At 40.3% G+C, this 15,688-nt stretch overlaps 1 protein-coding gene across 1 annotated transcript in view; it reads left to right on the forward strand.

Annotated features, from left to right (window-relative positions):
- The window catches only part of CFAP54 (cilia and flagella associated protein 54), a 2,749,537-nt gene that overhangs the window by 1,602,840 nt on the left and 1,131,009 nt on the right, over positions 1-15,688 (forward strand). Inside the window, exon 40 of the mRNA XM_044087198.1 lies at positions 12,771-12,922. Coding sequence (XP_043943133.1) covers positions 12,771-12,922 — 152 coding nt within the window. The remainder of the gene's footprint in view (positions 1-12,770; positions 12,923-15,688) is intronic.

Genomic DNA, 15,688 nt, shown 5'->3' on the forward strand with positions numbered 1-15,688 from the left:
AAAAGCCACTGTTATAAAAATATTATAAAAATAATAAAAGAAGTCAATGTGAAGACTAACATAGAAGGTGAAGCTTCGCAAAAACTCTGAGCTAAAATAATAAAATAAATTAATGTGGAAACTGATAGGCAGGGAAGGACCTTTAGTTAAGAATATACTAGTGGAGGTGGGGGGCAAAGCTGAAGATAGCCCTAAGCTTCTTCCTTCTACATCAAACCATTGAGACAATCAGAAGCAGGTGATAGCTCTAAGTGTATAGAAATCCAGAATACTGAAGAAGAAATAGGGAAACTAGCAGAACCCCTGGTGAAAGAAAATAAATTTCATGAGTTGCCTTTTACTGATGATGAACTAGATGAAGAGGAAAGACCTCTACTTATATTTTTAGGCGAAGAAACCATGGCATCTGCTTTATGACAGAATATTAATGAGAATAATGCTGACTTGGCTGACCTCCAGATAAGCCATGTCAGTGTCAAGAAAATTAAGTGAGAAAGTAACACTAGCTAGTGATAGGTAAATATAGCTAGAGGCACCAAATGAACAAAATAGACCTATTTTGTTCCCATACTTTGAGGTAAACACAACATAAACAAAGACAGAGAACAAGTACTGATCCAATTATTATTTCCAAGGCCTTTTAGAATATTTCTATGGAATTTAGCACATACCCACATTCTAGTTGGTCATTTAGGAGTGGATAAAACAAAAGTTAGGATTTTAGCTATATATTACTCTCCTGGTATAATAAATGGAATATATAAATTTTCTGTAGCTTGCCCAGAGTGACAGAGGAAGGACAGTACTCAGTACCAGTTAAGAACCCTTTTATTCCCTTACCCATGAACACATTACAGTGGACATTGTCTGTCCAATTATAAAGTCAGGCAAAGGCCACCAATTTATTTGAGCAATTATTTATTGTGCATCAGTGTCCTTAGGTATTACCCCTGCAAGGAGTCAATAAAAAGTCTATAGCCAAAGAGCTCTCTGTTCTTTAAGTGGTAGAAATTCCTCAAAGAATTTTTACTGACCAAGGTACTCCATTCTTGTCCATAGTAATGTCTGGGCTGTCTCATTTTTTTAAAGTGAAACAACAAATATCACCTGTGTAGCATATTCAAACATACTGAGGGAATAAAGCAAACTTTTAAAATCTCTGCTATGGTTGGCTGTATATGCAGATGGGAGAATCTTGGGCAAACTGCTCTTTTATCTTCTCTTTGCTGCAAGAGGAGTACCCCAAACCTCAAATGGATTCACACCACATTAACAAATGTATGCCAGACAACCTTGAGGCTTGTGAGATATAGAAAAATATAGAATGGCAGGAGTTAGCTATCATTGTGTGAGCAGCTTCCTGGTTGTGCTTCAGTTGTGGCACACTAGATTGTCAATTATGCACCTGTTAGTGGACTTTTAAGTACATGTAGTTTTGAGTCTTACAAGGCCTCAAGTTAGCTTACTTTATCTTAAGCAAAATTCTACTGCCTGAGTAACCAACCATTTATATTGTGGCTGCTTAAGGTAAGGAGTGGTGGAGAAGCAGACCAAGCTTCTCAGCTTGATATGCTGGAACTAAGCGATAAACCAGACAGTTTGACTTTTTAACACCTAAAGCTTTGGAAGATACAGCAGCTCTGAAGATGGAAGTATGAAATTAGTGGGAGCTGCTTAAGTAGTACTGTTGCTAGTTGTAAAATTGCTGAGTTGAAAGATAATCTGAGTGGGTTGACATCATAGCTGTAAATGGCTGCCATTTATAAGATCATGACCTTGACCTACAAAAGTTTAGGATAAGCTGGATAACATCAAAAATAGATACTGGAGGAACAGTCTCCACCTAGTATGGCTTCTTGATGGGGGTTGTAAATCTGGTAATTTGTGTACATTTTTAGAAATAATTTGGGTAAATCCATGGATCTTTCCTTAGCATAGCTGTTATCAGTAGGATGAGCATACAGGACTCTGTGCTCCCTGGCAACACCAGTCAAGCAGCATCAGACATATTATTTTCCGCCTCCTTAATTATGCAGCTTGCAAGTGTATTTTAGAGCAGGCCAAGGGAGCGCATCTTTACTTTATATGTGATCATCGGTAATATCTCTTCAGATCATTTTCTACTGGTTAATGTACAGAAGGAAAGCATTTGCCTCACTGAGGAGCTTATGTTATTAAACTGGCTGCTATATGTTTGTGGAGCCAAATGCAACATTGCTGTTTTTTTTTAAATGGCTTCTGCTCATGGACACAGTCCATAAGGAGTCATGTTATATTGGGAGAAAGTTGCAATTATAGGACTACAGTACAACTATGGTTTTGAAAAAAAGATGATTCTAGTGGATTTTGGAAAATGGGGTGGTTTACTGATGCCTAGCTAGCAGAAACCATCAATGCTCACATTCTAAAGCACAAGAATTGGAAAATTACCCAGAAAGTCCAGACAGCAGAGCAAGGAGGCAGTCTGGTAAGACACAAGTAAGGGCTCTTTTCATTGATGGTGACATATCCACTGAGAATTTTTTTACCCCACTACAGAACATGATTGAAGAAGGAGGATAAATGGCTTGGGTTGTGAAGGCAGCAGGCTCCAGTGCAGAGGTGTGGGCCACTGTGTTGAATGTACTTCCTAAAATTATTGAAAAATTCATTATGAAACTTAAAGATGAGGAGTTTCAAATAGGCAAAAATAATAATGCTGAAAAATTACTTGAGAGATGCTTTACAGGTAACTGCCTACAGCTAAAGGGTAAGAGGTTTAATTACTCAGTTGAATAATTTTGTGCATTAGGATGGCACATCACTTCTTCTGTGCCTTACTTTATTATTGCAGATGTTATTGGATGGCATTAAGAATTGCTACAGTCAGTGTATGTTCACTGACAGGATGGACATCCTGCATATCCAAGAGACAAGATAAAAGGGCAGTGCAAAGTCACTTGGCTTGGGATTCAAAGTCTACTACTCAGAAGGAGGACAGGCTAGAAATGGTGTTGGAATTGTGGTGAGAGTCGGGCTTCAAAAGGCAGTGAGGGATGTCATCAGAATTAGTGACAGACTCATGGCAATCAGACTAGAGTGTAATGATAGGGCAGTATTCATAATCCCAGCCTATTCCTCACAGCAGGGTTGTGATAGTGAGGAAAACAGTGAATTCATGCAGCAGTTGCAGGGCCTACTGGATAAAGCAGGACAACATGAATTGGTGTTGATAATGGGTGTCCTGAATGCATATTTTGAATGGACAGAACAGAATATGAAGACTGCCTGGGTCCACTTGTGTGGGGCAATAAGAATTAAAAAGGAGATGCCATTCTAGACTTGTGCCTGGCAAATGGCTTGATAGTAGCCAGCACATGGTTCAGAAAAAAAGACAATCACAAGATCACATACAAGAGTGGCCAACATGCAGCTCAGGCAGACTTCCTCCTAGTAAGGAAAGGACACTGGAGTAAAATCAGTGATTGAAAAGTCATTCTCAATGAAACAGTCAGCCCACAGCAAAAACCACTGGTTGACACAATCAGTTGCAAGCAATTGTCAGAGAAGGCTCTAAGGCCAACAGAGACCAGGCTGAAGACATGGAAGCTGACTCGAGAAAATGTACAATAGTTCAAGGAGTTACTCAGGGCTCTATCACTCCAAGAGGAGGAGGAACTAGGTAGAGTTGAAGAAGAATGGCAGCAGCTCAAAACACCATTTGTGAAGACTACAGAACAGATATGTAGGTGAGCCAGGTATGGAAATAAGGTACATAAGGAAAGCTGGTGGTGGAATGCAAAAGTCCAGGAAGTCATCAAAAGAAAGATGGAGTACAGGAAAAAGCAGAAGATAGAAAAGATGGATCAGGCTAGGAAGGAATACTGGTTGGCTAACAAAGAAGCTAAGAAATGAGTTGCAAAAGCAAAGAATAGGGCATCGGAGGCACTCTACCAGCTTCTGGAAAGTGACTCAATAGGTGCTACAAAGAAACTATATCAGATTACAAGGCAAAGACAGAAAGGCAAAGAAGATAGTCAGACATCCTTCATAAGGGATGCCAGCAACAACCTGCTCACCAGCAAACAGGACATCAAAAGCAGATGGAAGGAGTACTTCCAGCAGCTTCTAAATGAAGCAAAACCCATAGAAGCTGTATTGTCCCCGTCACAGCCTACAATGAGAGAAGAAGAGGAACCCACCCTAGAAGAAGTAAGAATAACACTAAGGAAAATGAAGTCAGGAAAGTAGCAGGCTGAGATAAGTTGTTGAGTGAGATAGGGGAGAAATGGCTCCTGAAGGTACACATAGCAGTGTGGAGAGAAAGGCATATCCCAGAAGACTGGAGGATAAGCATACTCATGCCAATGTACAAGAACAAAGGGGACATCTGGGCAGTACAGAGGTGTCAAACTCCTGTCACATTGCATGAAAGTTCTGGAGAGGGTGATTGATAAATGGATATGCATTGCAGCAGAAAGTAAAATGTCAGATGAGCAGTTTGGATTCAGATGAGGATGCAGCACAAATGACCCAATGTTTCCAGAGAGACAGATAGTTGAAAAGAAGCTAAAGATGAGGAAAGAATCCAACTGGGCATTCGTAGACATGAAGAAAGTATATAACAAGGTCTCAAGAAAGCTGATTTGGACAGTACTGCAATGATATGAAGTCCCAGAAACTTTGGTACATAGTGCAGTCTATGTACAAGGACCCGATGACCCAAGCACAAACAGTGCTCGGTATAACTCTCAAATTCTTAGAGCAAGAAATCTGGACAAAGCCAAAAATAATGGGATGGGGGAGCAAAGGCCCAAAAATATGTTTACTTCTTAAATATTGCTCTTACAAACTTAGAAAGTTGCTAGAATAACAGGTTTTGCATTAGCATGAATTTTCTGAAGGATATGAAGTCTGAAACTCAAATGTCTGCCATTATTTTCTGACTTCAGTCCTCAATTATTTGCCAGTGATTTGCAAGAAAACCGCAAATTTTAGGAGAAACAGACCAAAAATATGATGCAAAAATTGGGACATTTGTGAAGTATAGTGTTCAGACTCACTTAGGAGTTCCCACTGGGATTAGGGGTACATCAGTGTTCAGCTCTGATCCCACTGCTGTTTATCCTGGTGATGGACTACATTAGCAAACAGGTCAGAGGGGACAGATCAACAAAGTTGTTGTATGCAGATGATGTGGCATTACAGGCAGACTCTGAACAAGAACTTCAGCAAAGGATAGAGGAATTCAATGCAAAACTGAAGACACATGGGATGAAACTAAGTACAGATAAGACAGCGGTAATGGCAGCAAATTGGTGAAATCAGAAAAAGCTGAGAACTGAGATAGAGGGGAAAAAAGTGGAACAGGTAAACAGCTTCAAGTATGTAAGTATGTGGGGGAGGAGGGTGGTTGAGGAGAAGGGAAGTCTGAATGAAGAGGTCAAAGCTAGAATCAGAGGGGTTGCAGTCAACTGGCAAAGAGTGTCGGGGGTAGTGTATGACAGAAGAATGCCAAAGAAACTGAAAAGTAAGATGTACAAAATAGTGTTGCAACCAGTACTACTGTATGGTACAGAAACCGAGGCAGTAAAGGCAGAGCAGATGAGGAAGCCAGAGAGGAGGGAAATGAAATGCCTGAGATGGGTGGCAGGTTGCACACTGTGGGACAGACAAAGAACTGAAGACATAAGAGCAGAAGCCAAAGTAGCTGCAATTGTAGAAAAGATCAAAGAGAACAGATTATGGTGGTTCAGGCACATGCAGAAAAGCAGAAGACAATCTGGTGGAGATTTGGGACAGACAGGAAGAAGGTAAGAGGGAACAAGGATTCCAGCAAAGAGGTGGATAGACGGTGTCAGAGAAGATCTGTGACAGTCAGGCACGGGTGTCGAAGAAGGCAGGAGTGTAGCATTGAATTGAGAGAGATGGTGGCAGTTAACATGACTCCCCAATCCCATGTAGAAAGTGAAGAAAAAGGGGGCTGATGATGATGATGTTGGTATTACTAGATTTTGGACTTGAAGTGGTCAACATCACATTACATTATTTGTTTTTGGGTGAAGTGGTAGATATTTTTATAGTTGATTTTGCAGAAGTTTATACTGACTGTTTTTTGTTTGTCTTTAAATGTTTGTGACTTAAGCTTCCCTGTACCACTTTAATCTAATCATAACCCTGACCCTACCTTTAATCCTAACCCGATACCTTACCTTACAAAACCATTTCTATAACACTACCAGTACAAAAGACATTCTCAGAAATTCACCACATATATCAACACACACACATGCATGCGACACTAAATCTATCTCCTTACCTAGCCCAGAAACAATCATACACACACTTACTACTCACACACAGCACAAACTCTATCCCATACCTTTGCCCTTTCTCTAACCCTGTTTCTGAAGTGTATCCTCTGGTACTCACTGTTGAGATGAATCATCTTAGGTGGTTTCTGCATCTTGAGAAGAGGCATCCTAAGTGCCTTCCATAGTAAGTGTTCAAAAACAGCCTACATGACAGAGGCTTACTGTAGATCTAGGACACTGTGGAGAGATTGTATGAATCAGCTTGCTTTGGAATACCTGAGAGTCCCACTGTATGAGCTGGAGGCTGTTGCAAAGGGTAGAGAGGTTTGTTATACCATACTCGGCTTGCTTCCACTGTGACCCTTACTAGGATAAGTGGTTTAGAAAATGGGGAAACTGGATGTATAATAAAATGTGTCAGCAGCCCTGAGACTATGTATTTAGATACTTTCGTGAAAGGAAGAGCAGAACCATCAATATAACTCCACTCAGTTCATTATTTTTGCCAGGTAGACCATCAGCTAGACAGAACTGGAGGACCTAAGTGATCAATGAGGGCCTCTTCAAAACATCTGTAGGTTTCTATGGGAGACAAGATCAGTTCTCACCTTTTAGAAGGCTTGGTCTATTTTCTGAGTGAGAATGGAACAGTGAATCTGAATAGACCATGTTCAGGAGTGTGGTTGTTGAGGCAGCATCAAGGAGCTTTGGATGTATGGTGCTTAATATCTGTCGCAGCACTAACCATATAAAACATCAGTGATTAGGGAAAAAATACTGGCAAGCCAAAAAGAAGAAAGTGGATAAAAATGACAGTAATTGGTAAAGTGATAGCTAGAGCATAGAACATTTTTTTTTTTGTTTTGCAATCCATAACAAACACATCATATTAGTAACTTCACTGCATGATAACTAACATGGGAGATGTTTGGAGAAACCGTGGAGATTCAACTGTTGGCTAGCTTCAAAGAGGATATGGCAGGCCATCTAGTACCCCAGATAGAGAAGGCAGGACCTCCCTCAGGCAATGCATACATAAGGACTGGGAAATGCTGACTACTGTAGAAGACTGTAAAGATGTCTGACCCCCTTATATCTCCATCTGTCTTAAAACTGAGGTGACCAGTAATGAAAGTCAGCTTCTCCACTGGTCCACTGGAATAAGTCACAATTTTAATGTAAAAATATATACGTTGTAATCTGTTTTATCCCATCCCCCGTCCAGGCCTAGGGACATACATTTTTGTTTTAGATATCATTTATTGTTAATATAAGCCAGATATGTCTTATAAGTTGAATTGTCTTTCTTTCTATAAAACAATGCTTTGACAGTCATTTTCTTTCTAAAACAATATTTTAGCTTTTTTTTCTCAAACCCAGTATAGTTTTACAGCACTTCTGCATTTTATATAGGGAGATCCTGTTGTCGTTTTAATCAGTCATCCTTATCCCATCTTACTTAATGTTTTTGAAAGTATGTCATTTAAGGTGGCAGCATTTCTGTAAAGTTACCCAGAATTGTTCATATTGCTAAGTTTGCACTGAAGTCAGAACTCCAAGCAACTGTTTGCATCATTTGTAGCAAACCAGTGGGTATGCCGGGAAATTGCTGAATAGTTGTTGTTTGCACTGAAATAACAAAGAATATACCATTGTGTATGACAGTAAGAATTTGAAAATAAAATAAAACCATTGAAATAAACTAATGTAACAGAATGCATATGCTATTTTATTGTAATGGGAATGCCATAGTAATTTCCATGCTGCACTTCCAATTCACTTTCCATCAGTACTATTATTTTATAACATAACCATTGCAGGATTTTTATCTACACAATGGCTCACCTTGCAAAGGATAAAGGAAACTTTTTGAAAATTTGTACTGTCAGTTATACAGCATTTTCACTTAATATTACAGTAAAGATACTGCTTACAGAAAGACTCCCACATCTGAACTTGGTGCAAAGATTTTTCACCTCATACTGTCTTTAAGTTTACTGTAGTTACCTCACTGAGAATTTGACAACTCCTGTTTTAGTACTTTGTGGAGTCTATTTAGTTTGATCAGCTGTTTTACTTTCTGTCAAAATTTGGGTATCTGCATTTCATCTGTGACATTTGTTTTCCCAGAAAATGCTGATCCTGTACCAGTACATCAAAATCATTTTACACATATTACCTGCAAATAGATATACACTTACTTAATCAGAGTAGTGTTGTAAGATTTTTTTTTGTTGAGTTGGAAGCACTTAGTCAATAGATTTGTCCAATCTGTCTTCTATTGTGTTACTATACTTGCTGTGTCACACATGTGGTCGTCATAGCAGCTTTTTCCACCAGGCTAGGGCACCCCTATTCTCAGAATGATGTACTTAAGATGGTAACAATGTGATCATGGCTTTATTTCTGTTTCATTCATTTTCTTTGTTTTTGTACACTTTCTCAATTTACATGGCATGACAAAAAGGATATAGGGATGCCCTGGAGCAGGACAATCCTGATTGTGGGGAAGGCTTTTTCTTTTTGGGCCAGTCCTTTACCACTTCCTGCATGTACAAACAACTCAAAAGCACAAAAACAAAATGCCAAAAGTAAGCCCCAAATCCAGGAGCCGGCAGGGCAAAGCTAATCACAGTGGTGTAATCCAAGGCACAATCCAGTGTACAGTCACTAACAAGTTACAGAGACCAGTTGAACACCAGAAACACTTTATTTAGCTATAGCAGCAAGTGCTTTCATGTCAGTCAGTTCAGAGACTTTATCAAGATAAAAGCACAAGAGGCACACAATATATACACCCAACCCTAATTAACACCTCATGCAAGATAATTAAGCCAATTAGTCCTGCCAAAGCCTTATACCCCATCTAAAAAAAAATATTATTATTTTAAAAGTTTTTTACATCATCCCTGCAAAGTATGCAAGAAGAAAACATCCATCAGTCAGCCCTCCTGATAAAGGCAAGTCCGATGGTATATAATAATAACCCACACAAAAAATAAATATTAATTAAAACCTTGCACAGGAGTATCAGTTACTAAACTTATAATAAAATGCATTTTATACATCCAAAAAGAAATAAAAATACAAGTAAAAAATACAAGTAAAAAATACAAGTAAAAGATCACAGGGAGTCAGATAAGACAGTCATCTTTCCAGAGCCCTCAACTTTAAAAAACAGGCTAAAGAAAACGTCATTCAAGCCTGGCAAGCAAGTTGCATTCAATCTTAACTGCCATAATGTTGCCATTTTTTCCAATTGGAAGGGCCATGGACCCCACTCGGATCCCTCCTTAGCATCTACTTGTACAGTTAGGAGTGGTAAACTGGATGATGGGACTGAAAGAAATTTTAGGTCAGCTTGTATCACAACTTTCAGCTCTGACAGTCAGCAAATTGTTGATATTTTTATTTAAAAAACTGGGTCATCTTGTCCTCTTGTGAAGAGATGAGGAAATGTATTAGTAATGCCCCGGTTATTGTGTATAGGTGGGGAAGATGTTTGAAAAATTTACTTGAAAATTATAAAGGTGAACCGGTAAAAGGCACTATGAGAAAATGTGGGGCCTACAGCCAGTGTGGATATATCTTGGAAGGGTCAATGGTGACCATTAATGGCCAACTTCTTCGACTTGGGGGTAGGTTTACTTGTCAGTCTGAGAGGGTGGTGTATTGTGCAGTCTGTATGCAATGCCCCAGTTTCTATGTATGGAAAACTGAGAGGAAACTCAGGAATAGAATCTATGAGCATGTGGGGGACATCAGGTTGAAAAATAAAACTAATGCCCTAGCTAGCCACTGCATTGATCATGACAGTCATTCTTTTAAGTTTGTCATTATTGATATGCTAAGGGGGGATCCGAGGGGGGTCCATGGCCCATGCAATTGGAAGAAATGGAGGCATTATGGCAGTCACTGAACTGACAGAGACGAAGGCACTTGCTGTTATAGCTGAATAAAGTGTTTCTGGTGTTTAACCTTTCTCTGTAACTTCTTAGTGACTGTATACTGGATTGTGCCTTGGATTACACCACTGTGATTAGCTTTGCCCTGCCGGCTCTGGTTACTTGTCCTGCTTTAATAAATGTCTACATAAGCCAGTTTGAAGGAGATTGGAGACTGTAAAGTGGTGACCGGGGAAAGTGTAGTTAAGCAGCATAGGATGGTGGTTTGTAGGATGACGTTGGTGATCAAGAAGAGGAGTAGGAGTGTGAGGGCAGGACCAAGGATCAAATGGTGGAAATTGAAAAAGGGTAATTGTGAGGTGGAGTTCAGGGATGAGTTAAGACAGGCACTGGGTGACAGTGAAGAGTTACCAAATAGCTGGGTAACTACAGCAGAGCTAGTAAGGGAGACGGCTAGAAAGGTGCTTGGTAGGACATCTGGACAGAGGAAGGACGACAAGGAGACATGGTGGTGGAATGAGGAAGTACTGGAGAGTATACAGAGAAAGAGGTTGGCAAAGAAGAAGTGGGATTGTCAGAGAGATGAAGAAAGTAGACAGGAGTATAAGGAGATGAGGTGCATGGCAAAGGGAGAGGTGGCGAAGGCTAAGGATAAGGCATATGAAGAGTTGTATGAAAGGCTGGACACTAAGGAGGGAGAAAAGGACCTGTACTGATTGGCTAGACAGAGGGACCGAGCTAGGAAAGATGTGCAGCAGGTAAAGGTGATAAAGGATAATGAGGGAAATGTACTCACAAACAAGGAGAGTGTGTTAAGCAGATGAAAAGAGTACTTTGAGGGGTTGATGAATGAAGAGAATGAGAGGGGAGAAGGTTAGATGATGTGGGGATAGTGAATCAGGAAGTGCAATGGATTAGCAAGGAGGAAGTAAGGATAGCTATGAAGAGGAAGAATGGAAAGGCTGTTGGCCCAGATGACATATCTGTGGAAGCATGGAGGTGTTTAGGTGAAATAGCAGTGGAGTTTTTAACCAGATTGTTTAATGAAATCTTGGAAAGTGAGAGGATGCCTGAGGAATGGAGAAAAAGTGTTTTGGTACCGATTTTTAAGAATAAGGGTGATGTGCAGAGCTGTAATAACTACAGAGGGATTACATTGATCAGTCACAGCATGAAGTTATGGGAAAGAGTAGTGGAAGCTAGGTTAAGAAGGGACGTGATGATTGATGATCAGCAGTATGGTTTCATGCTGGGAAAGAGCACTACAGATGCGATGTTTGCTCTGAGAGTGTTGATGGAGAAGTACAGTGAAGGTCAGAAGGATTTGCATTGTGTTTTTGTAGACTTAGAGAAAGCATATGACAGGGTGCCTAGAGAGGAGTTGTGGTATTGTATGAGGAAGTCAGGAGTGTCAGAGAGGTATGTAAGAGTGGTACAGGATATGTACGAGGGTAGTGTGACAGCGATGAGGTCTGCTGTGGGAGTGAAGGATGTGTTTAAGGTGGAGGTGGGATTACATCAAGGATCAGCTCTGAGCCCTTTCTTATTTGCAATGGTGATGGACAGGTTGACAGATGAGATCAGACAGGAGTCCCCGTGGACTATGATGTTTGCAGATGACATTGTGATCTGTAGTGAGAGTAGGGAACAGGTGGAGGAGACCCTGGAGAGATGGAAAAATGCTCTAGAGAGAAGAGGAATGAAGGTCATCAAGGCTAAGACAGAATGTATGCGTGTGAATGAGAGGGAGGATAGAGGAATGGTGAGGATACAAGGAGTAGAGGTGGCGAAGGTGGATGAGTTTAAATACTTGGGATCAATAGTTCAGAGTAATGGTGAGTATGGAAGAGAGGTGAAGAAGAGAGAGTACAGGCAGGATGGAGTGGGTGGAGAAGAGTCTCAGGAGTGATTTGTGACAGACGAGTACCAGTAAGAGTGAAAGGGAAGGTCTACAAGAGAGTAGTGAGACCAGCTATGTTATATGGGTTGGAGACAGTGGCATTGACAAAAAGGCAGGAGTTAGAGCTGGATGTGGCAGAGTTAAAGATGTTAAGATTTGCATTGGATGTGACGAGGATGGACAGGATCAGGAATGAGTATATTAGAGGGTCAGCCCAGGTTGGAAGGTTTGGAGACAAAGCCAGAGAGGCAAGATTACATTGGTTTGGACATGTGGGATGCTGAGTATATTGGGAAAAAGATGTTAAGGATGAAGCTGCCAGGTAACAGGAAAAGTGGAAGGCCTAAGATAAGGTTTATGGATGTGGTGAGAGAGGACATGCAGGTGGTTGGTGTGATGGAGCAAGATGCAGAGGACAGGAAGAAATGGAAACAGATGATCTGCTGTGCCGACCCCTAATGAGAAAAGCCAAAAGAAAATGATGACATAATGATCTTCCAAGGGGTAGTGTTGTATTCTCCATATGTAGTATACCCAATAAGATTGTCTTCCTGATCTCCTTTCATGGAAGGGTTAACCATAACTATTTTAGTGAATTTGATCATTGTGTTTTATGTGTAAATCCTCCTAATGTGAACAAAGTATTTATGGATTTTTTTGTTAATCCATTAGATAGCACTGCGTCAGAAGACAGTGGAGAGGATTCTCATCGAACTCAATCATCAAGTGAATACTCTGATGAAAAACAAGACCAGGAAGATGTGTCAAATGAAATTCTTCATGATCATCTTACTAAAGCATTTCTACACTTCAGGAGAGCACTGGTAATTATCACACAGTAATCTTCTGCTATGAAGATGTATACTGTTTAGAGTATGGATTTTTAGTGTTCAGTTACACTGAATAATTTAAATAAAAGTATCAAGTCAGACATCATGAGGTATTCAAAGCTTCTGACATTTTCAGCATACTTTTTAAGTAAGGTCACCGTGCAAGGCATTTGAGCCTGAAAGATGTATGCGGATGTAATATTCAAGACTTGTTTAAATCATTCCTCAGGAACTACCAGGATTCTTATTTTTATATTCCCATTGAAGAATATCAGCAAAGACAATAATCAAACTATGCTCACTATATATTAAAAAAACAGTTAGCAGGCACTTAATGAACTTAAAATAACAAATAATATGCAATGAGCTTTTGAGCACACACCAAATTCTTCAGACATTAAAAAGTGTATCAATCACATACTGTCACTTAAAATAAAACAGACTTTAAAGCACTACCAGTCAGAGCATAGCACTGATAAAAGAACCCAACTTTTATAAATGCTTTCTTCTTAGTGATAGCACTGGTTTTAAACTAATATTAGCATCCATATCAAAGATTTTATTTTCATTTAAACATAATTGCCAGTTGGTTTCTTGAAGAGTGAGTAGATTTTCATGGTCACCTTGGCTTTTAAGTTCAGAAACATATTGCAACACCTTACATTTACATTTATGGTCATTATTACATCCCTCATTATGTTTTGCCAAGGCATTATGTTTTTTGGCTATGTTTTCTCCCTACGTTGTGACCATCTGGCTCCCTACTCTTCACTGCTCCATACAGCCCATCTATTCTTCAAGATGCTGAGAGTAGAGCTGCTCTGCAGCTCTATTCTTCAAGATACTGAGAGTAGAGCTGCATAGAATGGAGCCATCACCCACCTCAGGTAGGGCTTCCGTGACTTGAAGGCAATAACTTCTCTGTATATGCATGTAACTGCCCTAAGGTTCAGCAGGCAGTGGACATCAGTGATGGTATGTCATGTCACTTCTGCTGGTGGCATAACACATCAACACTGCCTTGCCCTCCTTAAAGCCAGAACTGTTCTATCTGTGGTCTTCACTGGGGATTCTACAGCAGGAACTATAGCCCAGAAATGCATCCCACCTGCTCCCCACCAATAGAGGTAAGCCAGTAAGACTGTGATACTCATACCTTCCTTCCCCCAGTCTAGCTCCAGCAGGTGTATGAACTGCTATTTCATCTCAGGTCACCTGAGTAATAGTCAGGGGGCTTTATCCTTCTATATCAATGGAGCTGGCAATATCAGATTTAATAATGGCCTTTTTATTATTCACAGTACTTCCACAGCTACTAAACACTGTGACATGAGCATCACTGCAGCCACAGAAGACATGGCTATTGTTCAGACTTTGGTGATTGCATATGCTACAAGAAGAGGACCAAGGGAGCAGCCTTCTCTCCCCCTCCCTCCATCCTGTTTTTTCTTTTCCTTGTTTTCTCTTTTATGCTCCCAGAGTATAGATGTTTTACATTTTTGTACATAGTTATCCATTGTGTTTGTTTCCTAGCATTGTTCTACCAGGGTTCTTGCCTCCCTCCTGGGTAAAAAATTGTCTGAAGCTTTTTGCACTCCTGCTGACCTTTTATGGAGCTCTGCTGGAATTCCAGACATTTGAACTGTGGGGAAGGTGCACTTTAGATTTGATAAGCTGGTTGCTTCTCAGGGGTAGGACCCATAAAGCTTAGGCTACTGCACCATTGTTCTATTAGAACATCTACTGTTATACTAAGTTCACTTACACAACTGTAATGTATTTGTACAGAAATATTTCTATATCTGTCTATCTGTGTATGCATACATACACACACACACACACACACACACACACACACACACACACACACACACACACACACACATATATAAACATAGACTGGGAGCATTACTCTAGCTCCAACACCCTAGCTCAAAGGTTCCTAGAATTTATAAACTCAAATGCTATGGAACAACTTGTTACCACACCCACAAGAGGGGAAAACATACTGGACCTGATCATCACCAACATGGGGACTCTATGCTCCAGACCAGAAGTGTATCCCTCACTGGTAAGATCAGACCATAAACTAATCTCATTGGATATTCACATCCCGACCCCATCCCCTGCCCAGAAAACCACAGTGAAAAACTTCTCTAAAGCAAATTTCACACTCCTCAAAACCGAGGTGGAATCCTTCAAAGCCCCCGGGCCTGTGGAAAATACGGCCCAGACCGCAGAATCCTTTATAAACGCATTCTATGAACACCTTCAGGAATGCATGGATCATGCAGTCCCAAATAAAACCAAGACCCAATCCTCCAAAGGCAGACGTCCTGTCTGGTGGACCCCAGCCATAAACAAATTATACAATAGAAGGAGGAAGCTACTACATGATAGAGCAAAATCCCAAAAAGGGAAGGCATCTCTGATCAGTGTTAGCAAAAAACTACGGGCACTCATAAAATTGTCTAAGGCCAGCTTCGAGAGAAAAATTGCACAGGACACTAAGGATAATCACAAGGCTTTCTTTAGTTATGTTAGGAACCTGCGACCCACAAGTTGCTTCACTACAATTCTCCGTACCAGTCCAGAAAATATTTTAAAACAATTATTAAGTCCACTTCAGAGAGTGAGAGCGACGAAAAGCGCTTAATTAAAACTGTGAAAATCTTTTTGCATCCATTCATTCATACGTTCTGAAGTGGACTTAATAATTGTTTTAAAATGTTTTCTGGACTGGTACGGAGAATTGTAGTG

The sequence above is a fragment of the Protopterus annectens genome, chromosome 11.part0, assembly GCF_019279795.1.
Source record: "Protopterus annectens isolate FY-2018-M chromosome 11.part0, PAN1.0, whole genome shotgun sequence".
Classification (NCBI taxonomy): Eukaryota; Metazoa; Chordata; order Ceratodontiformes; family Protopteridae; genus Protopterus; species Protopterus annectens.